The sequence below is a fragment of the Delphinus delphis genome, chromosome 2 (assembly GCF_949987515.2).
Source record: "Delphinus delphis chromosome 2, mDelDel1.2, whole genome shotgun sequence".
NCBI lineage: Eukaryota > Metazoa > Chordata > Mammalia > Artiodactyla > Delphinidae > Delphinus > Delphinus delphis.
The window spans coordinates 100779385-100803143 of record NC_082684.1 but is presented as its reverse complement, the minus strand read 5'-3'; the positions used below and the strand labels follow the sequence as shown (position 1 = coordinate 100803143).

At 50.3% G+C, this 23759-nt stretch overlaps 1 protein-coding gene across 1 annotated transcript in view; it reads left to right on the top strand.

Moving 5' to 3' along the window:
• The first annotated feature begins 15018 nt into the window (after window positions 1-15018).
• TRPM1 (transient receptor potential cation channel subfamily M member 1) overlaps window positions 15019-23759 on the top strand; it is a 139897-nt gene continuing 131156 nt past the window's right edge. The window contains exons 1-3 of the mRNA XM_060002502.1: window positions 15019-15099; window positions 18154-18232; window positions 20859-20935. Of these exons, the coding sequence (XP_059858485.1) occupies window positions 15019-15099; window positions 18154-18232; window positions 20859-20935 (237 nt within the window). The remainder of the gene's footprint in view (window positions 15100-18153; window positions 18233-20858; window positions 20936-23759) is intronic.

Below are 23759 nucleotides of genomic sequence, written 5' to 3'. Positions count from 1 at the left end.
TCTTGTGAAGGAGTTTTCCTCATATTTGTCAAGCAAATCCCAAAGGGGGATTATTGGTTAGAATTGCATGTGACAACATATAAGAGAAAACTGGAAAATAATGATGTAACAAATGGGGTATATTCTCAGGTAACTAGAAGCCTGGAAGTTGGTGGTTCAGAGTGGCAACAATAACTCTGACACCCTTGGGGGGGCCCAGGCTCCCACTGGCTTTTCACTCCACCATGTTTAGTGTTGCAGGATAAAAAAATGGGGTGGGAGGACAGTCATATCCCAGGTGTCGGGTGAGTCCCTGGGATGGGCCTCCAAGTGAGGGTCCTTAGCTTTGTGCGGTAGAGTATTCAAGAGCGAGATGTAGGAAAGTGAAGGCAGATTTATTTAGAGACGTACACATTCCATAGACAGAATGCAGTCCATCTCAGAAGGTGAGAGTGACCCCGAGGCGGGCGTGGTTAGTTTTTATGGGCTGGGTAATTTCATAGGCTAATGAAAGGGAGGAGTATTCCAACTATTTTGGGGAAGGAACAGGGATTTCCAAGAACTGGGCCACCGTCCACTTTTTGGCCTTTTATGGAGGCGTCAGAACTGTCATGGAGCCTGTGGGTGTGTTGCTTAGCTTATGCTAAGGCATTACAGTGAGCGTATAATGAGGCACAAGGTCTACTGGAAGTCGAGTCTTCTGCCATCTTGGACCTAGTTGGTTCTAACCAGTTTTTGTCATATCCTGAACAGCTGTGTCATTCTTTTAAAGGTTGTGCTCTCCCCCTTCCTGTCTCAGAATGGCTGTCACCTTCATGCTTTAAAATCAGCCTCCCCACCCACAGGTATCAGATTGAGTCTGTGCTCTAGGCAGGCAGAAGGGGAGAGGAAGAAATGAAGAAAGACACAACAAAAAGGAAGAAGGGCATTTATCAGGAAGGCAGAGGAGTCCCTCCCCCAACCCCACCCCTAGCAGACCTTCCTTTACATCTCATTGGACGGAAAGGATTCTCCCACATCACCCTGCAAGGGAAGTGGGCACATGCTGCCCCAAACAAAGTTCCATGCTGTGTGTACAAAGAGGAGGAGAAAGACTAGGAAAGTCCTTAGCAGTGTTTGTGTAGTTGGCTTTGACAGCTTCCCTCAGGGCCTAATGACTCAGTCAGTCCCGAATCCTCATGGCCAAAGTGTCGTGTAGCATGTAGCATGTAGCATGTAGCATGTAGCATGTCATGTAGCATGCCTGCTACTCGAGCATGGTCGAGGGACCAGCAGCATAAACATCCCCAGGAGTTTATTGGGAATTGAGTGTGCAGATCCCCGGGATACTACACGCTCATTACAGACTGATGTGAGCTGGTCCACCTCATTTTTTCTCTTCTGAAGGACATCGTGGGGAGGTCATGCCATCCTGGGTTCCACACAGATCTCAAATTGGACGCCCCCAGCTCTGGCTGTCCTGGTCTCCTAGAGTCGACAGGGCTTCCGATGATCCCCATCTGAATCTGCCTTGTTGGGGCAGTAGAGTGTAGATGGTATGGTATAGGAAATAGGTGAAGACAGCAGGGTGTAGATGGTAGGGTACAGGCAGTAGGTGTAGACAGTGGGGTGTCACTGTGGAGGCCAACGGAGTGGAATAAATGCTGAGAACGCGGATAGGGTGCTAATGCTGGGCTGCATACTTTACTGTCATCACATTTGCAGCTCATGATTATAAGCATAATTATTAATAATTCAATAATAAACGAATTGTTCCCCTTTATGTAACCAGCTGAATAAGCTTGTTTGCTGAAAAAGAGACAACAGGCCCCCAATGGAGTCACTTGTGCTAAGCTCCCATTGAGACAGGCTGGGACTTGGGACCTGGGACCCTTTGCTGCAGTGCTGCAATGCTTGTACCTGGACAAACACCTCCTCAAGCAACAAAATACAAACTATAAAGAACAAAAAAATAACTACATGCATGCACAGTTGGGGCGAATTATGGGCAAGATACAAAAAGACCAAAAACCCAGCTGCCGCTTCTGAAGAGCTCAGAGCAAAAGCAGGGGGTCAGGAGCAAAAGCAGGGTACTGTGCGTGCCCCCTGCACACACCACCACCAAAGGGGTGGTCAGACCACCTAAGCCACCCCTGGACACACCCCTACCCTCACCCCATATAAGGAACAAGCTTGCCCCCTTCAGGGAACAAGCAAGGGAACCTGTTGCTAGTTCTCACCCCACCCTCCCACCCCCTTCTGCAGGAGGGGCCCCAATAAAGCCTTGCTTGAATTTCTTGTCTGGCGTCTGACCAATTTCTATTGATTAATGAGGCCAAGAACTCTGGCTGGTAACACTGTCACCAAAAGAAGACTTAATACCTAACTTAATTACAGTTTCAACTTCTCCCAGGAGTGGAATCTTAAACTAGTCCATCAGAAATTACCTGGCTGGAAATGTAAAGTAGATAGCTAGTGGGAAGCAGCTGCAGAGCACAGGGAGATCAGCTCAGTGCTTTGTGACCACCTAGAGGGGTGGGATAGGGAGGGTGGGACGGATATGCAAAAGGGAGGGGATATGGGGATATTCATATGCATATAGCTGACTCACTTTGTTATACAGAAGAAACTAACACAACATTGTCAAGCAATTATACTCCAATAAAGATGCTAAAAAAAAAAAAAAGAAAGAAATCACCTGGTTGGTACTAGCGAGGTCATCATCAGCCTGCTGGACCCCTGTCCACCCCCCTCCAAAAGAAGGTGACTTTGCCACAAACAATCCACTCTTTGCTGGTAACTTCCTTGTCCCGCCCCCTTCTGCCTATAAAAATCTTTCATTTTGTACAGGGAGCTCCATTCTATCTGCTAGATGGGATGCTGCCCCGATTTATGAATTGTTGAACAAAGCCAGTTAGGTCTTTAAAATTTCCTCAGTTGACTTTGTTTTTTAACAGAACATTGTGTGTAATTGGAAAGCTGGTGCATTGTGCAAGGTAATATTGGTGGAGACTGCAGCCCAACACTGCTTCCAGGAAGAGGGTAATTACTCTCTCTTTGTTCTCAATGCCAACCTGAAAAATCTGTGGGGCTCATTGATGACTATACGATTTCAGACCCAGGTATCCCTCTTCTAGGTCCTCAGTGTCACCCCCAATAACATCCCAATGCGCTGAGTGAGGGGCCCAGCTCAAGGATTGGAACTCGCTGGCCGTCTGCTGGCCGTGGTCCAGGGTCCTTCTTGGGACAGTGTGAGCACGGCCTGCGGAGCATCAGTGCCGGCCCCCAGCCCGATTAAGCTCTGGAGCAGAGACCTACAGCTCAGTCCCTGGACCTCTCCAAACCTCTCCACGTGGGGGCACAATCCCACCCGCGGCTCTGACTACTCCGGAGGGGCAGGCAGGGCTTGCAGGACTGGCCCGCTGCACAGCGTCCCCAAGTCTAGGATCAGTCACGGCATCCGCTCAGAGGATGGCCACCTCTGCTTCTCCTTGGGACACTTGCAGCCATGTTTCTTTTCTCTCTTTCTCTCTGGATTTTATGCCTTCACAAATGTGATGACATTTCTAAAGTTCCGAGTTGGTGAGGTTTAAGATATTTGCAGACACGCTTCAGAAAACCAGTGCTTAAAGAAACTGGAGTTCGTCCAGGTCGTGTCTTCGGTCAAATGCTCATCTCGAGAAACCCAGATTTTATTTGCTCATCTGATAAGAAAAACAATGGGCAATCTCTAGGTCCATCCATGTTGCTGCAAATGGCATTATTTCATTCTTTTTTTATGGCTGAGTAGTATTCCATTGTGTATATATATACCACATCTTCTTTATCCATTCCTCTGTCGATGGACACTTAGGTTGCTTCCATGTCTTGGCTATTGTGACTAGTGCTGCTATGAACATTGGGGTGCATGTATCTTTTCAAATTCTGGTTTTCTCCAGATGTACGCCCAGGAGTGGGATTGCTGGTGAAGTGATAAATTAGGAGATTGGGATTAACATACACACACTACTATACATAAAATAAATAACTAACAAGGACCTACTGTATAGCACAGGGAACTCTACTCAATATTCTGTAATAACCTGTATGGGAAAATAATCTGAGAAAGAGTGGATATATGTGTAGGTATAACTGAACCACTTTGCTGTACACCTGAAACTAACACAACATTGTAAATCAACTACACTTTAATTTAAAAAAATAGTGAAGCTTGGCCTAGTTCCTGGATGATCTCGACCCATTGCCCACTCCCAATCCCCACCCCTGCCTATAACTGAGGCCATCCAGGGGCCACATCCACAGGGTCTGCACCACCCACCTCATGGGCAGCATTGCCTCCCCAACAGAAGGCTCCCTCATAGCTACCCGTTGGGCCCATGAGAGGATGAGGGGCCCCAGCTCAGAGTTCTGTCCACAGCTTCGCCTCCGCTGCTCCCAGGGGTCTCTTAGGACCCTTTGCTTCCTTTCCTGTCTCATTCATAAGAGTCAGCCCTGCCCACACTATATCGTCATTGGCTCCAGGGACACTCTTAAATTCACCTTGCTCTTCCCCATTGCTTTCCCACCCATACCCAGCAAATGTGCTCAGGCCTTTGCAAATGTCAGACACTCAACAAATAGATGTTGAAAACAGCAGAATGGGTGACCGTGACCCCCATTTCTCACCGTAAAACCTCAGTCACGGCAGCCAGACCTCAGGCCTTACGTGACGGAGTTTCCTGCAGTTTACAAGGGACTGAGGGCCGCTAGGGCTTTTGCAGCTGTGGGAAATAAACACGCCCAAAGTCCCACGGCCGCCACATGGCCGGGCCAGCACTGAGCCCAGATCTCCCGGCACGGAGCAGGCAGTCTCGGGGAGAGGGCAGGGCCACCTGTCTTGTCCTGCGATACAGGGGCAGATGGGGGGCCAGGTGGGCCATAGGGAGGACAAAAGCCACCCCGGGCTGCTCTCCCAATACAGGTGATCACCCCAGCTTCTGTGTAGGGGCTCAGCTTCGGCCTGGCTCCACAGGCTTGCCTTTAATCCTGATTTAGGACGCTCCCTAATGCAGGACGCTTAAGCCCGGGGAATGGGGCAGGAGTAATAACATTTGGGCTTAGTGTGAAGTTAATTCTTTCCACTCTTTGGGGCCTGGAGATCGCAGAGAGCGTGGGTTTCTCAGGCACATGTAAGGGCATGAGCTCTCCCGGGCTCTGTGTTTGCAGTAGGTTCCCACCCAGTCTGCTCCCACCCGGGGAGGAGCCCTCCTTCCCGCAACCTTGACCTTTCTTTGGGTGCTGCTATGAGGAGACATTTTTCTTCATTGGCCCCAAACAGCAAAGCCTTTCTGTGTCCTGATAAACCAGGGGGCACACTTTTAAGAGGCAGACGAGTCTATAGAAAGAGGGGGAAGGAAGGAGAGAGACGGAGAGGCAGAAAGAGAAAACAACAAAGAGATAGAAGGACAGAGAGAGGAAGAGATTTACACACACAGTCAGGGCAAACATAATGTTCTTAGTGAAAACCAGAGGCTCCTGCAGCCCTGACACCCAGACTTGATGAATAGATGAAGATACAGCTGAGTGCCAGGCCCACCTAGAGCAGACATTACTGATCCATTGCAGAGTTCTTTATTCCTGGCTTGTTTCAGGTGTCTTCCAACCCAGAGACCCGGCAACCACAACCATATATATTTGGCAACTCTATCAGAGCAGTCATTTTATTCTGTATTTGGTAGATATTTATTTTTGGGAGGGGGGAAGTCTGTGAATGGGAGTCCTTTTTTTTTTTAATTGAAGTATAGTTGGTTTACTATAGGATGTGTTAATTTCTGGTGTACAGCAAAGCGATTCAGTTATATGTACCTATACATATAGGTATAGGTTTTTCATATTCTTTTCCATTATAGGTTATTACAAGATATTGAATATAGTTCCCTGGTAGGACCTTGTTGTTTATCTATTTTATATATAGTAGTTTGTATTTGTTAATCCCAAACTCCTAATTTATCCCTCCCTCCCTTTCCACTTTGGTAACCATAAGCTTGTTTTCTATGTCTGTGAGTCTGTTTCTATTTGGTAAATAAGTTCATTTGTATCATTTTTTTTTAGATTCCACATATAAGTGATACCATATGATATTTGTCTTCTTCTGTCTGACTTACTTCACTTAGTATGATCATCTCTAGGCCCATCCATGTTGCTGCAAATGGCATTATTTCATCCCTTTTTATGGCTGTGTAGTATTCCATTGTATATATGTACCACATCTTCTTTATCCATTTATCTGTTGATGGACATTTAGGCTGTTTCCATATCTTGGCTATTGTAAATAATGCTTCTATGAACATTGGGGTCCATGTATCTTTTTGAATTAGTTTTCTCTGGGTACATGCCCAAGAGTGGGATTGCTGGATAATACAGCAACACTAGTTTTAGTTTCTTCAGGAACCTTCATACTGTTCTCCATAGTGGCTGCACCAATTTACATTCCCACCAACAGAGCAGGAGGGCTCCCTTTTCTCCACACCCTCTCCAGCATTTATTGTTTGTAGACTCTTTAATGATGGCCTTTCTGACTGCTGTGAGGTGAGACCTCATTGTGGTTTGGATTTGCATTTCTCTAATAATTAGCGATGTTGAGCATCTTTTCATGTGCCTGTTTGGCATTCTGTAGGTCTTCTTTGGAGAAATGTCTACTTAGCTCTTCTGCATTCCTGGTAAATATTTACATTTACTGTCCCACTGGCAGAAGGTAAGCTCCTTCGGGGTGGGGATCTTGTCTTTAGGAATGAAACTGACCTAGAAGTTTCTAAACAGTGGATGATGTCAATCATTAGGGCTCATTCTTTCTGAATCAACCCCTCCTGCCCCCACTCCAAGTTCAGCAGCTCTGCCCACAGAGTTCTGGAGCTGAAAGATGGACCCCCCCCCTCCCCCTGCCTGCAACCACCAGGGAAATATCCAGATTTCCTTCATCAGTGACTCATGGCAAAATCTCCCCAGTGAGTTGGGGTGAGAGCCTCCCGGTGTCACCGGGAGACAGGTTTGCAGGCAGGGAAAGTGTCAGAGGGGGAAGGAGGGAGGGAAAAACTCATGTTTCCACAGATGCAGCTGTGGGATCCTTCTGTACCAAGTACAGGTTTGATTCTCTTCAGACCAGTGTTAGTGTAAAATAACTTTATTGTTGAACGCAAAGAGTCTAAAGGTAGTAGGATTGTATCTGGTATGTGTGTTAAATCATTAATAATCAGAGCTTTTGATTAACCAGAACGCACAATTGGGATGGCTAGTGAGGATTGATTGGGCAACTATGCCTCTAACTGCACCTGAGAACTTCAAAATCGTCCATCTCCCCCCCCCCTTTTTTTTTTTTTTTTTTGCGGTACACGGGCCTCTCACTGTTGTGGCCTTTCCCGTTGCAGAGCATAGGGTCCGGACGCGCAGGCTCAGCGGGCATGGCTTACGGGCCCAGCCACTCTGTAGCATGTGGGATCTTCCCCGACCAGGGCACGAACCCATGTCCCCTGCATCGGCAGGCGGACTCTCAACCACTGCGCCACCAGGGAAGCCCTCATCCATCCCCTTTAACCACCAGACAAGGTCCCTTACACCAGGTGGCCTCCATTCAAATTCCTTCTGCCTCAAGCCTGGTTTTTTTTCCCCCATTCCATCTCAGCTGAGAACTCAAATAGCACCTGCCATATCAGTAAACACAGGATGTTGCAGCCATCAAGTCATCACATTAGAGCCACCCGGAAGGTGAGTCTTGAGGGAGCTCAGGATGGAAATAGGATGCCCACCATCTAGCAGTCAGACACTGCAATCACCCCCAACGGTGCACCCGAGGGGCTTCAGGGTGAGAAAACGCAGGATACTGGCCCCAGATAGCTGAGGTGCACATCAAAGGAATGATTTCAGTGAGCCCAGACTCTTGCATCTTCCCATACATAGAAAAGCCCTAAATTCCTTAAATCGAGATATCTGGTTTTCTTTAATTAACAGTAATCTTTTGATGTTCCAACTACCTGATTCTGTTGCAAAAACTCCTATCTATCCTGGTTCCCCCACTTTGGAACAGTTTCTCAGAGTTATCTGAGATGCTGCGTCCCGGGCTTAGGTCCTCAGATTTTTCCACCAAATAAAACTTAACTCTCAACTTTCAGGTTGTGCATTTTTTTTCAGTCAACACAGCTTAGGGATAAACTGTTACTTTTAACTCTAAATAAACATGTTACACATCATCCCCTTTTCTTATCTGCCTGAGCTCACCTAGAACAAACATGATTAGGAGTCATTTCTGTCTCTACCTCCTTGATTGTAGGGCTGGGATGCGGGCGTTGCTTCCTGATGCCACAGACAAATCGGACAGTTGCCTCTCTCTTCAGCCAGCCTTCGGGAAACTCCACCCAAACTCCACGTCTTTGCTGCTCCAGGGTTACTTGGAACATTCCGGGGTATCACTGAGCTATTCAAACTCAGCAGCCTGCCCACAGCCCCTACCTCTTCACTATCCCAGCCTTCTATTTTGCAAACAACACAAGGGAAGGATGTCAGCGGGTCAGTGTTGACACTTTGGAGACCAGTCGTGGAGAACAGGCAGCAGCCAATGCTGTGCTCGACGGCTCCAAAGCAGATGTGCAGGACCCGGCAGGCGGCCACCCTCACTGCCCCTTCATAAAGAGTCTGACTGTCCCTCATAAAGATGCCCCATCCTCTTATCCAGACACACTGTTCCAGACACCATGACCTAGCCTATGTGTGTCCAGCTGGCCGAGCTGAAAGCAGGCAGCTGCCCCTTGACCGCCTGGGCTGGGAAAGGGAGGGTCCAACCCCTCGGCCTCCTGAGCAGGGACCAGAGCCTCCAGGAGGGCACCCTTCTCAACACATGGATGGGAGTGGATAGAGAACAAAACCCCACAATTGTCCCCCCATGGCTGCTGAGTGTACTTCCACGTCCCCGGAACTTCACCGGCCTGGGGAGGTATAAATTGGGAGTTTGGGTTTAGAAGGTACAAACTACTATATATAAAATAAACAACAAGGACTTACTGTATAGCCCAGGGAACAACTATATTCAATAGCTTGTAATGACCTATAATGGAAAAGAATCTGAAAAAGAATATATGTGTGTGTGTGTATGTGTGTGTGTGTGTGTGCGTGTGTGTGCGTGCGTGTATAACTGAATCCCTTTGCTGTACACCTGAAACGAATACAACTTTGTAACTCAAATATACTTCAATTAAAAAAACCAAAGAAACATGAAAAAAACGAGACCCAAATGTTCAACCAAAGGCAAGGATGCGGGGTCCGGAGAAACAAATCACGGGTCATGTGATGGACAGATTCTGACCGACAGTCCCCTCACTGCTCAGACCTGTGGGGCTGTCAGTCAGGATGCTTCCCTGAGCAGCTGCCCCTTCGCCCACATGGGGATTCCAGGCTCAGAGGCCACGGTCTGGCTGCTGTGCCAAGGACAAGGCGAGGAAGAGAGATGGGGAGAGAAGATGTGATCAGGGGAGCATGGAGGCTCCTCCTCCATCGTCCTTCTCGCCTGCTTCCTTCAACTAGAAGAAATGTGCCACACGCAGGGCGCACCCCTTCCTTTTCCTTGAAAGCAAGAGAAACTACCATTTAAGCAAAAGAGGAAGCAGCCGGGCATCTTGGAGCGGGTTTTGTTTGTTCTTCAGACACTCTGCTCAGTAGCGGCCCTGGAAGGAAGTTGAACAAAGGAGGCGCCGTCACGAGGGGGAAGGCTTCGGGAAAGGTGGGCGGCAAATTGGATGGGGGCCGAGAAGGACATGGGAGAAAACAGACTTTAAACCCTGACCCCTTCTCTCAAAAAAGAAAAGTACGTTAAAAAAAAGTGCAATGTATAATCCTATACGTATATAATTATTTTTCATGACATAAATAATACCGTAACATGCTCTATTTGTATAAAATAAAGCAACACACAAAAAAGCAAAAATCCACCTTAATTATCCTCCCCACGTGGGTGCCCCAGTCCCCCTCCCTGGACCTGCTCCTCTCAGCTGCTTTTTGGCCTCTTGCCGTACATTCAGGGCCGACAGACGGTGTGTAAACACATGGGAGGATGCAGTCTGGGAAGACAGTATCAAACACTTGTCCTGTATCCACTTAAAACTGTAGCTGGGATGTCTTTCCATAGCCCCACCTCACTCTGCAGCACCTGCCTACTATCTCAGAGTATGGATGTACCATCGTCTACTTACCAACCCCCTACCAATAAATACCTAAGTAGTTTGCAGGTTCAGTGAGAACCAGCAATGTTTCAATGAGAATTTTACTCACAGCTTTGTGTCCACGTGAGCACGTCTCTTGGCGGTAGATGGCCAAGAAGTGGATTTTGAATATTCATAGAAGCGGCCATTTGCTTTCCGTACCAAGTAAATTTCTTCGCCCATTTAAGTTTTTTTCTTCTCCAGAAATTTTTTTTTTTCCAGTAAGCGGGCCTCTCACTGTTGTGGCCTCTCCCGTTGCGGAGCACGGGCTCCGGACACGCAGGCTTAGCGGCCATGGTTCACGGGCCCAGCCGCTCCGCAGCATGTGGGATCCTCCCGGATCGGGGCACGAACCCGTGTCCCCTGCATCGGCAGGTGGACTCTCAACCACTGCGCCACCAGACAAGCCCTCCAGAAATTTTATAAAAGAAAATAAGTAGCACCTGAAATCTCAACACTCTGAGATAATAAACATTACCATTTGTTATACATACACACGCGCACACACAAAGACACCCACATTTACATGAGTGGGCCTCACCAGCATGCATTATTATAAAAAACTTAAGTGTAAGGTCGGATCTTAACAAACGGCTCCGCGAAACAGAGGAAAGCTTCAAGTGAGCTTTATTAGGGAGCGCTCCCGGGCGAGGTTCACTGGTCCGAGAGAAAGGGGCCCGAGAAGTCGCACCCGGGCGAGGGTTGGGCAAGACTTTATAGGGGAAGAAGGGAAAGGGGTGTGGTGAATCTGGGAGGGCGCAGGGTATTCCTTATTTGGTGGTCTTTTCGGGTATCCTGGGGGACCGTTAGTCCCGCCCCTCGAAAGGCGGGGCTGGGTTCAAAGTCCCCAGGTCAGTTCCTGGAACTGGGTGGTCCGGAGAATTTCGGTCTGATGCAACCTGTGAATCTGATTGTGTTCCCCTGCCTCGGGCCAGTTGGCCTTACATTAAGTACTCTTTGAATGCAGTCATTTTCCTTTTGACTTTCTCTCTCTTTCAACTCCCCACCTCCCTCAGGCACTAATCTTTTTAATCTAATATGGACTTCTGGTTAAACATGGTGGACTGAAAATATGCATTAACCTCCTCCCTCCCCAAACCCCACTAAAATGACAGTAAATGGATGACAAAGGCATTATCCCTAAAAGACAAAGAGATCAGCAGAATACCGGACAGCACTCGAGAAATGCCCAGGACATTTGGGAAGCTGGAAAGCAGCTGGGTTGACCGCTATCCTTGATTCAGCAGGGCTGGGGGAGCTGAAACCTCGCTGCCTTCAGTGGGAAGCCCACAGCTGATTTGCCCCTGATGACCCCAGACATTTCAGTATTGAGGGGCATCTGAAATCCTTTGGGAAAATATGAAAGCAGAAGCAGTTTTAAGTCAGCCCAATAAGCAATTTGATCTCCAGGTGGTCTCCTTCACCCCTCAAGTGACTTCCCTCCCCTCTCCTGGTAGGAGATGAAGTTGCTGTCTGCTGGGGTTGAATCATAAGGCCCGTGGATGTGGGAACTGCATGCACAGCCCAGGGAATGAATTCCACTCTGGACACAGGGCACAAGTGGACGCGAAATGCTTGGGACCACTCCTCCCCGGGAAACTTAACAGCCAAGCTTATCCTCCCAAGTGAGAGGCTGGGGGGTTTCTCTCTGCAAGAGTTACTTTATAGAAAAGATACACAGATGCTGGTGTTACCAAGGCTGTTGCCCCAGAATCACACCCCTGCCTTCCCTCAGATGGAAACCAATTACTCTTATCTAAGTTTTGGGAGAAAGCTACAAAAAGAAAAAAACAAGAACTGGTTAGAACCAACTAGGCCCAAGATAGAAGGAGACTTGACATCCAGTGGACCTTGAGCCTCATTACATGTGCATTGTAATTCATTAGCTAAATGATACACCCATCAGCCCTTGACAGTTGACAGTTGCCATGACAACAACCAGAAACTCCCCTACAAGGAGAGTTGCCTCAGTTCCGGGACCAAACCACAACCATGTTCTCAGATAACTCATGAATATTCCTCAAACTCTTTCCAAATCCCTCCCTTTTACCTCAACCCTCCTATAGATTTGATGTCTCCCACCCACCCCACCTCCCCCACAATTGGGTTGAGCAGTTGATTTGCAAGCTAGGTTCCCACTTCTCTATCCTTTGACCATTGAATAAAGCTTGTGCTATTCCAGTCTCAGCATCAGTTTCATCACTGGCTGCATGAATCTGATCAGAAAAAGAAGATAAGGGATGGCGAAGATGAGGGATCTTGGCCCGGCCTAGGATCCCAGTGTGGGTTCAGTCGACCAATTTGGTAACACTAGCAAGTCCCAAATACCAGGTCCACGTCAGCCCCCTCTTCACTGAACTCAGCAGTCAGGCACGCTCTCCAAGCTCTTATTCCTAAAAAGAACATTTGAGAAGAGCCCATCACAGGAAGAACAGAAACCAAACCAAATCAAATGAAAAAGAACTCAGAAGAAACAGAAGCAAGGCAAGGAGCAGGAGAAAAAAAATTTCTTTTAATACAATATCTTCAGAGAGACAAGTGAGTATTGCATCTGTGGTACCAGATGTTATTTTTAAAATGTAATTTATTTATTTATTTCTGGCCGCACTGCATGGTTTGCAGGATCTTAGTTCCCTGACCAGGGATCAAACCTGTGCCCTCTGCAGTAGAAGCATGGAGTCCTAACCACTGGACCACCAAGGAATTCCCCAAAAGTGTAATTTAGGGAGTGAACAACAGCTCTTGGAAATTAATAACTCAATAGCTAAATTCAATTTTAAGGATGGCAGGAAAAGCTGGGGACATTTCCAGAAGATAGGATCGAAAGACAAAGTGAAGGACGTTAGGAGATAAAAAGATTAAAAAAAAATCAGAGCATCAATCTAGAAGGCCCAACATCTGAAGAATAGGAGTTCCAGAAAGAAAAAGCAGAGAAAATGAGGGAATGGGGGAGGGGGGCGGTGGGAATTCAAGAAATAATAATTGTGTGGCTGGACCACACTGGCTGCAATTTGCCACCTCCCCTTTCTGCATGACTGAGCTGTAGCCTACTCACAAGGAATGCACCCAAACCAGATGAGTTCCCTGCCAACTTGTACCCTTGCCTCCATGTGATAGGAAATTGAAGAATGCCTTTTTGCTGATGCAGAGATGGTTAATGCTGCTCAAGGAATAATGGTCAAGAGACCCTGGGGGTAGGGAAAAATCCTGGCTCCTTTCAGACTAGATGTGCTTCTCCCTTAGTAGTCAGATTCTGTATTTAGCTTTGGCCCCTTTAAATTCCCCTGTACCCCTTTCCATGGTGCATTGTGTAACAGGGAATGCTTCCAGATCCCTGTCTGCCCATCCTACCTGTATGTAAATTACATGCAATAAACTTCATAATTGTACTTTATGGAGTGCCTGCTTTTCTTTTTTTTTTTTGGCTGCCTTGGGTCTTCATTGCTGCACGCGGGCTTTCTCTAGTTGTGGTGAGCGGGGGCTGCTCTTCATTGCAGACCATGGGCTTCTCACTGTGGTGGCTTCTCTTGTTGCAGAGCACGGTCTCTAGGTGTGTGGGTTTCAGTACTTGTGGCGCATGGGCTCAGTAGTTGTGGCTCGCAGGCTCTAGAGCGCAGGCTTAGTAGTTGCGGTGCACGGGCTTAGTTGCTACGAGGCATGTGGGATCTTCCCGGACCCGGGCACGAACCTGTGTCCCCTGCATTGGCAGGTGGATTCTTAATCACTGCGCCACCAGGAAAGTCTCGTCTGCTTTGTTTTTTGGTCTCAAAGTTCTTCCTCAGTTCTGAGGATATTATTCAATATCCTTTGAACAATAACGTTTCCTAGAACTGAATAACATGATTTTCCAGATTGAATGAGCCCATTGTTTCCTCCATAATTTTTAAAAAAAATACCATACCAAGGTACATCATACTGAGATTTCAGTACACAGGAGATAAAGTAATAACCTCCAAATAGGAAAAAGAAAATCACATTCAAAAGATCATGAATCAAAATGGCAAGGCACTTCTCAACAGAACATTGGGAGCTAAATATAATGGAGCAATGCCCTCAGTATTTTGAGGAAAATGATTTCCAGGCTAACATTTTATACCCAGCCACAGTATCAACCAGATATGAAGGTAGAATAAAAACATTTTCAGTTAGGCAATATCTCAAAAAATTATACCTCATATATCCTTTAACAAAAAGCTATTGAGCACCAAGTGAGGAGGCAAACCAAGAAAGAGGAAAACATGGGCTCTAGGAAGCAGGATCTCACACAGGAACAAAGTGGAGGGACAGAGCGCCTGAGTGCCAGCCCAGAATGAACAGGCAATTGACACAGGATGTACATAAAAGGCCGTGCCGCCAGGTTAACAGGGGAGAAAGCGCATACCCAGGGCTCAGAGGAAGGAGCTGTGACCCAAGGGGCTGGGCCTTTGTTCTGATCTTGCTTCCAGACCCTGGAGTTTGGGTTCCGCCCTCTGGAGGCTCAGCCTGCAGCTGTGGGCTGTCTGCCCCGCTTTGCCCATTTCTGCTCTGCCCACCCAAATCCCTCCCGTGTGACCACCCTTTGCAGCCATCACTTTCTCAAAGTGGATTTACTTTCAATCGCCATTTGCTAAATCTGCCCCCTCTAAACCTTGGGGGGAATGTAGGGATTAAGCCTGATTACAGATGTTATAGAAGGGCCCGCCTGGGAGCACTGGAGAGGGAGCGTCTGGAACTGGCACCCGCTCCGCCTGGGCTGACCCAGCTGCCCCGCGGGGGCTCCAGGCTCTGGACCCCTTTGCCCGGCCCCGCAGGGCCACCACGGGGGCTGTGCCTCCACCCATCCAGGGATGCGGGACGCATGCTCATGGGTTCCTTGAAGAAGATGAGCAGCTCCTTCAAAAGGGGTTCACTCAAGAGCTCCACGTCGGGGTCACAGAAGGTGAGTGAGCCAGAGGGCAGCCTGCGCGCAGGGGGACCACAGGACGGGGGATGTGTGTTTCCCACTGTACCGCTTTGCAGCGCCCACAGAGGATGGGGATGGGGGCCCACGTCTAAAGCTTCTGCATCAGAACCACTTCTCGGGAGGGGGCCTCACACTTCCCGTCACTGTACCCGACACCTCTAGGCCTGCCCCACCTTGCACACGGGGAGGCGCTGGGAGTGTGAGCCGTGCAAGTGTGGAGTCTCACACCGTGATGCTGCCCCCTTAGCTCTTGGTGTCATGCCTCCCATTTCACCTTCATTCCTCATCACGTGTTTGTGCGAGAATCATGTGGACTTGGGGAACCCTCAAGTGACCATCAGAGACACCTCAGAGGCCCCGGGAAGGGCCAGGTGGCTCCCAGGACTCAGAGCAGGCTGAGGGGAAGGGGCTGTGAAGCCCCCGCCCTGGGCCCTGGACAGGGCCTTGCAAAGAGGTGTGCTGATATGAACACCTACGTGTGCTTTTCCCAGGTGGCCGGACTGGGGGCCCTGGGCACCCAGGGCTGCCTTAAATACCCTCTGAGTGCAGGGGGCCTGGACAGGCCACCACCTCACCCTGCTGCCCTGACTACCACTCAGAGGGGTGGTGAGATCCAGCCAGGGGCCCAGCCTGGGCCACGCTGGAGGCCTCTGGACACCTCCTTATCTCCCCAGGCTCAGAGGGGATCTCTGCTTCTTCTGGGGGGTGCCCACTGAGGGCAGAGGTAGGGGAGGCAGTGGAGGTGCTCGAAGTGCACGAGCAGGGGCACACCCTGTGTGGGCAGAGGAGAAAAACTTCTGCCACGAGCTCTCACTAGCACCACATGCAGGTGGTGCTCCAGGAGCTGGGACCCGAGCCGGGAAAGGTCACTCACCTGGGCTGGAAGCCGAGGGGTCACCACACAGCTCACCAGGCTTCAGAGTCCCAGCTGTAACCGGGTGGGCAGGTGTGGGCAAGTCTCTCACATCCCATGAGCCTGAAAATACAAATGGAACAAATGAAAGGCTTTCTTTTTTTAATAAAGAGTTAAAACTGCTTCAGAAATAGGAAGGACCCATCCTTGGGGGGCTCCGTGGGGCATCTATCTGCTTTTGTGCATGTGTGAGTCAGCGTTCTTTTTAGGGACAGCACACACCCATGTCTTGTGCATATCAAAATCTGCAAACCCACCGCAGCACTTGGCAGGAACCAGAGACTCAGGTGCAGCCTGGGGCCACGTGATCCCCTCCTCCCTAAACCAACCCGTCCACACAGCTCTTGATGATAAAGTCTGAAAAGGAGCAGGCTTTTGTTTTTCTTGAAAGTGACGTCTCCTGTTGACCTGTGCCAGGTGTTCTGCCTCATGCTGGTGATGGCATGGGAGCTGGGGAGGCCCCAAGTTGTAATAGGCGGGTTCTGGGCGCAGGAATTCGACAAGATGGGAGGAGGGGGAAGCACTTAAATTTTGCTCAAGACTGAAAAACAGCACCTCACTTATACACACACACTCACGACCTTTGCTGCAGGACTACACACTGCCAGTTACAAGTCTAAGAACAAAGATCTCCGCCACGGCCCCCCACCCCACTTCCGAGGAGACAAACTCCTCGAAAAGCAGAGAAAGTCTTGATGGCATCCTTTGCCCCGTTTATAACAGCCCTCAAGCTGAGAAGCAAAATTGCTGATAGAAAAGTGAATGACGACACCTATGGCTTTGAAGGAAGCTGCTCTTTAAGGCGGGGCCAGGAAACAGCCACAAAGTCACACAGGCAGAAAGCGCACGGTGCTCATTCTGCTCTCTCACATACTTGGCCCTACTTTGACATCACTAGCTTGCTGCCAGTTCCCTATTTCCTAACCAGAAGCCACATCCCTCTGCCCAGTGTTCACTGAAACACACTAGCTGTCCCCATGGGAAAAAAACCAACACAAGGTACAGCTTGTACAAGCCTCCCTGGGGTCATCTCGGCCGGACCTCTCATTGTCAAAGGCAGATCTGACCCTTTGTCCATGTCTGGTCAGCGCTTCCCGCCTCTGAGGCTCTTCCTTTGCTCTTAGACAGACAGGGATGGCCAGCGTGCAGTCCCGGGGCCATGAACAAAACTCAGTGGACTTTGGAGCCCCTGGAGCTCCATCCTCAGCTCCATCCTCAGAAGGTCCCCCTTCCAGAAAAAGCCTCGAGTATTTCTGTGGGAGATAGAAAATGTGCCTGTGATTCTTTGTCTTCACTTTGATCCCTGTCTACATTTTATTTAGCTGAAAGATGCAGACAACGTTTAGAGCCCACAGCCAAGGTCCTAAAGACAACTAAATAATAATACAGCCCAGCAATTGTACCCTAGAGTCGACCTCGAAAAATTGTGGCTCAGGTACTCAAGGAAACGTACCCAAATGCTCGTGTCAGCATCGCGTGCTGCAGAAAATCAGAGAGAACCAAACGATCCATCTAGGAGAGTGAGGATCAGCCTCTGTTTACTCAAACTATGGAATACTCTACAACTCTTGAAATGAATAAGCAAGCCACTTGTCTTGACATGGATGCACTGAATAGAAAAGCGAACCCTGAAAGTGCACTCTTTACAGAAATTCTAGAACACAGGAAAATTCCACATAAATCCATATATTTCTTCAGGGTGGAGATGGTTAGCTGTATCTGTAATGTACTCTCTCTCTCCCCCTCCTTCCTTCCCTCCGTCCTTTTAAAGCGAAAAAAAAAAAAATACGAAGCACATATGGAAAGTCAAAGCATCTGTAACAGGACTGTGGGTCCTCACTTATCTGTTGTATTAGTCATGTCTCTGATTTTGAAATCAAAGGCATGTTTTCATGACTTTTAAAAACTGTTCTAATACTTTTAAAGGAGGCCACGGGGAGAGTGAGGGTAAACCCAAGTGTCCTGACCTGGGGCTGCCCCAGCTGACCCCACAGAGGATGAATTCTGAGTGAGGACAAAGCACATTACAAAGTCAGGCTGAGAAGGGACTCCTGTAAACGCGCCCTGAGTTTTCTGAGCTTCCTTCTTCCGGTCAGTGTGCTTTGCTGGCCCCCTAGCTTCAGGCTGGGGTCACGGCCATCGGTGTCACCTCCTACAGCCCCGCCACCCCTCCCCGCAGAGCAGTAGCGGCAGGAGGTGTGTGTCCAGGTCAGGGACAGGGCTCCTACCTCAATAACCTTTGGCACTAGGACCAGATCCAGCTCCCCAAGGGGTCGTGCCAATCCCACTTCTCAGAGGGCCTTGCTGGAACTTAGGGTGTCATGTACACCCACATAGCCTGCATTTGGAATCTGCTTGAATGCAGAATTCCACACGTAAATCCAAAACAATCCCCATTCTGGAGTGGGAGGGGACCCCGGCTCCCCACTCCTTGATAAAGGCCCTGAAGGTACCAGACCCATCCCAAACTCACCCGTCCCTCTACGGCTTCCCCGTCACACACAGAGCAAAAACTGAAATCCAAGGGTGGTGAATGGCCACTTGTGGTCTTGTTAAATTTTCAATCCATTATACACCGGTACCTTCATAGAATGCAATAAAAATGAATTACTAAAACATGAAATTTTACAAAGATATACAAAATTGAAGCCTTAAGGTTTGTAAAAAAGTTATTAAATTTAACAAACGTCCATTGATTCCTTCAAATTGCTGACCGACGCTGCTCTCGCCTTCTGCCCTAATGGTCTGCAGCCCATGCTGGGAGCACAGTTTGAGTCCAAGTGTCCAGGAGACCACAGGTTCCATTTAATCCCCGCCCCCACCCCGGGAAGCAGGGACTCTGGTCCCCTTTCAGGCTGAGAGTCACAGAGCGGAGCCGGGCCAGGGGATCCTCAAGCCGGCCCCGTCTTTCCCCAGGCGCGGCGGTGCCTGACCCGCCAGCCTCTGAGCTGGGCAGGGGGGCTCCCACCTGTGTGAATACGGGGCTCAGGGGGGCTCCCGGGCCGAGGAACAGGCCCCAGACCCTGTGCCCACACCTGAGCAGAGTTCCCCAGGCAGCAGGCAACCCGTGGGAGAAGGGGCACAGGACCTGGGTGAGGTAGGGGTGCCACAGGGAGCCCCAGCCTGCGGACAAGCCAGCCAGCCAGCAGATGCTCCCTTCACCCACGTGACGATGGGTATTCCTGGGGACAGTGTGTCCAGCGCGTCTCTGGGGCCGGTCGGTTTGCCCCACCTGCCGGCAGGTCTCAGCTTCTCCTTTGCTCCCTGTTGTGCAGCCCCTACTTTTAGCCCAGGGGCAGAAAGATCACGGGTCTGGTTCTTCCGCTCTGAGAGGCCCAGACCAGGTCGGGGAGGGGGGAGGAGGGCAGGGAATGGGCTTTGGGGTCACTGGCTCAAAGGACACTGCCCCCTGCAGGACCAGAGAAGGGGCGAGGGAAGGAACTGCCAGGCAGACAGGGAGACACGAGGCCAGAGGTGGTGGGTTGGGCTGCGGGCTCTGTGTTTGAGGAGGTTGGCGGGGAGGACGATGGAGGGGAAGCACCCAGGGGCTCAGGGCTGATGCTGCGTCCAGGCTGGGCTGAGAGGCACCCCTGGGCTGCTCAGGAGTCGAGACCTGGCCAGAGGCACCCCCCCTCCCCTTGACTGCTGCATCGTCCATCTAGCCTGCAGCTCTTGCTTCCCGCAAATACTCAGGGGGAGCTGCGTGACCCTGGGCAGGTTCTGCCCCTACCCCGCCCCAGGGTAAAGGGGATGCCAGGGGGAGAGACCCTTGGAAGGCGGCCCTGTGAATTCCGTGGAGGACTCTGGCCAGGAGAGTCGGGAAACATTCGGTTGTTTTGTTCAGTCAGCCTGAGGGTGAAGGAGAGGCATCGCAGGCTTGAGTAAAAATCTGTGATGCGTTGGGAGTGGCTGTACGTAACGAGATGTCCTCTTGCTTCAGAACCCCCGGGGGACCCTCTAAAGCCTAACACCAAGTAAACCCTGGAGACAGCAGCCCCAGGGCGTGCTGAGCCCCAAACTAGAGGGACCACAGAGTCCCCTGTTAGAGATTCACAGCGCACACCAGCATATTAAAGGTTCTGATAAGTCTTGCAAGAAAGAAACTTCCATTTAACTCAACATGCCCTACAGAAACCATTTTCATGTCACTAGTTTTGGAGCCCAGGCCTGAAACACCATGCTAGGCTACAGGAAAGGCAGGAGTTGGCTCCTGGGGGTGAAATACAGAATCCCCCTCACTCCTGATTCCTGCGCAACCTTCATCCACCCAGGCCCCGGGGTGCGGCCATCATGGAATGCCGAAATGTTTGTGAAAGAAAGGAGGAGAAGAAAAAGATTTTGCCACCAAAAGTCACTATCGAAATGTCGAAGTTCACCAGCAGAATATTTTTAAGTTGTAGCTGACACTCTTGGCAGGATGTCAGAAGGAAAGAGGATTTGAAAGGTGCACACAACCGGCCACTGCAGCCACTGCACCCCGAGGGCTCCGAGCGGCTCCCAGTTCACTCGCAAAGGCGCGAAGACAGCATCCGGTTTTCAGGCCCCCTCCAGTTACACACAGCAAGCGATTGCTGAATGCCTTGCAAACACTTGGTTTCTTAAAAACAGCCAGAGACCCTCCCTCCTTAATCTGATCTGGAATGCTGTTTTCTCAGGGATTTATATGACGTCACTGGGGGATGCAGCCAGACGGGTCTCCTCAGAGACCAGGGTAACTCTTTTGGCTGCGCGCACTTCTGAAAGCCACCTTCTCTCACCCACCCCCAACCCCAAAGCCATCAGGGGCCTCTGGTCTTGCTCTGTCCATTCCTGTGTTTCCCAGTGTCACCCAGAGCGTCCCCGAAAGCCACAGTGGCACCCCAGGCAGCCAGCAACCTGGAAGTTTTCGTGTCCTCCGAGGTGGGCCAGAGCCCTGGGGGGAGGGTCTCTCCCAGCTCCTCTCTGGCTCCTCTTTTCCTTCTCCTTCACCCCAGGTTTTGCGTCCCGCCTGGTCTCCCCAGCCCTCACCCAGGTCCTAGCACCTGCCCCCTTCCACCCTCAGGTCCCTCCCAGGCAGAATGGTGATGCTTGTGGTTAGGCTGATCCAGTGTTTTCCCAGCATCCTGACGTGTGACATTTTCCTGTAAAGGGTCCAGCCGTATCTCAGCCCTCGGGGTGTGCATGTGCGGGGTGTGGGAGCTTGTTCTATTTCTAGGTGTGGTGTACAGGGCATCTGCGGGCTGCCCAGGGCCACGGCAGACCCCTGGTGTTCAACCCCGGGTGCCCGGCTCCTAGCAAGCCCCGGAGATGATCAGCCCACCCAGCCGTTTTATAGCTGGCAGAACTGAGGCCACCCTGGGCGCTGTCTGCATGCTGGTCAACCAGACAGCCGCCACCCTGCTCCTCAAAGGTTTCTGGGGGAGGACTAAATACAATTGCTCCCGGAGGTGGCACGATGAGCATCCTGGAACAGCATCAAGCCAATGGGAGCTCTCCTTCTCTGGCCTGGATGCTGGGCTTCTGTAACTTGCAGGAGGACAACACCCACCAGCTGCTCTTTCATCTTTCTGTTCTCCCATGGGGGAGGGACAAGCTTCCCCCATTCCCAGAACAAGGCCACTCCTGCACGGTGAGAGGCCCACAGGCACCTGACAGTTCCTCCTGGCTGACTCATTTGTTCCTGGGGACTTCGATCTCCATGATGGAGAAGGAGCCTTCCCCCCTTTGCCACGTGGGGTGCTGCTCAGTCAGAGCAGCCACCCCGAGGTCCACAGCTGGAGGGTTTTCCTGGGACCTCATCGCTCACCCCAGGCTTATTAGCACAATTTCATTCTTTCATCTGCGTTTCAAAAGGTCCAGAGGCCAGGGCCCTGCTGTCCTTAGGCCTATGGTTCTGATCCATTTCATTGGAAGATCTTTGAATGGGAAAGTCGTCTTGTGGCTTTGTCCTTTCGTGAGACCCCTGGGCTTTGCCTGGCCTGTCTCCCTTCCCTCCAAAGACACACTGAGCAGCTCTTGGCTGAGTATGCAGTGGCAGCCCTGGTGACCTCCGACCCTCCCCTTGCTCCCTGGTCCGTGTTGCATTTCTTCCATTGCACACAGCAGATCAGAAGCCACAAACCAGGGCTTCCCTGGTGGCACAACGGTTAAGAATCTGCCTGTCAATGCAGGGGACACGGGTTTGAGCCCTGGGCCGGGAAGATCCCACATGCCGCGGAGCAACTAAGCCCATGCGCCACAACCGCTGAGCCTGAGCTCTAGAGCCTGTGAGCCACAACTACTGAAGCCTGCACGCCTAGAGCCCATGCTCCGCAACAAGAGAAGCCACTGCAGTGAGGGGCTCGCCACTCGCCGTAACTAGAGAAAGCCCACGCACAGCAACGAAGACCCAATGCAGCCAAAAATAAATAAATAAATTTATTAAAAAAAAAAAGAAGCCACAAACCAAGCCCTTCACCAGACCTGCCATCCGTAGAAGGCAGCTCAGCTGCCCCCCACCTCCCTGGGGCCTCAGCTCTCTTCAAAATTCCCTCCTCAGGAGTTTTTCGGCAGCTAAGAAAATTCATGGCTTCTCCACATCAAGTCCATCTGTGTCTTGGGACACGCTTCCTCTTGTGAATGCAAGTAAATGTCTGGAAAAGGTGCAACTGACCCTGAGAGGTATCACACCATCTAACAGTGGGCTTTGCTGGCATCCTTGATCATCAGCTCTGGGGCGACACCAGCACCCAATCTGAGAGCAGCCTGGAGTGCTAGAAAAGAGCCAGGGGGAGGGGGGAGGCCTCAGTCCAAATCCCAGTTTTGCTGTGTGGCCACAGGGAAGCCACTCAACCCCTGTGGGCTTCAGTTTCCTCATCAGTAAGATGAGTTGGTTCTGCATGTACCTTTTCACTAGAAAATTCCTTCCTTTCTACATGTTTTATGCCATGAAAAACGAAAAAAAAAAAAAAAACCCAAACAAACTTGTAACAGGTCACAGGTTTAATTTTTAGAACACTGGCTGAAAGGCAAACCAAATCCCATGACGATCCGCTAGGAAGTTGTTGGTAGAAATGTGACATGGTTCTCTGCAAACCCACCGTGGTGTTTTAGTAAAGCCAGGTGCCCGCCGTCATTCCCCAGCGAGCACATCTGAGCCCTGCTGCATGCTGTGGGGTTCCTTTTGGAGCTCAGGGGCCACTGATGGCAAATCAGAAAACAACACCACTGTCAGGGGCAGACATCCGGCAGGGTCAGCCTGAAGATGTGCACCACGACGCAGAATAACAGAGTGGCAGGAAGGGCCAGAACATGAGGACAGGGGCTGAAATTCTTCATTGGTCCCAGGGAAGGAGACATTGAGCAGAGGTCAAGGAGGGGAGGGAGGGAGCCATCCAGACGCCTGTAGGAAGAGCATTCAGGCAGAGGGAACAGCCAGTGCAAAGGTCCTGGAGCAGAAGGGTGTCTGGTGAGTTGGAGGAGAGTGGAGAGGGAAAGAACTGGGGCGGGGGGCGTGGGGAGCAGCAGGAAACAGAGAAGGCCCTGGAGGCCCTCAGCTCTGGAGGCCACCGCACAGAACTTTACTGCAGTTGGCTTTTACCTGTTATGAAGGGTTTTGATTCAATAGTAAAAGGGAGATTGTCCAGGAAGGCTGAGATTTGGGATTTGTTGCAGGGGGGAGAGGTTGAGCTAATTGTCTCTGGATTAGACTGGATTTCCCTTGCCACAGGCTTGGAAGAAATGCTGGCTTGAACAATGCGGTGCT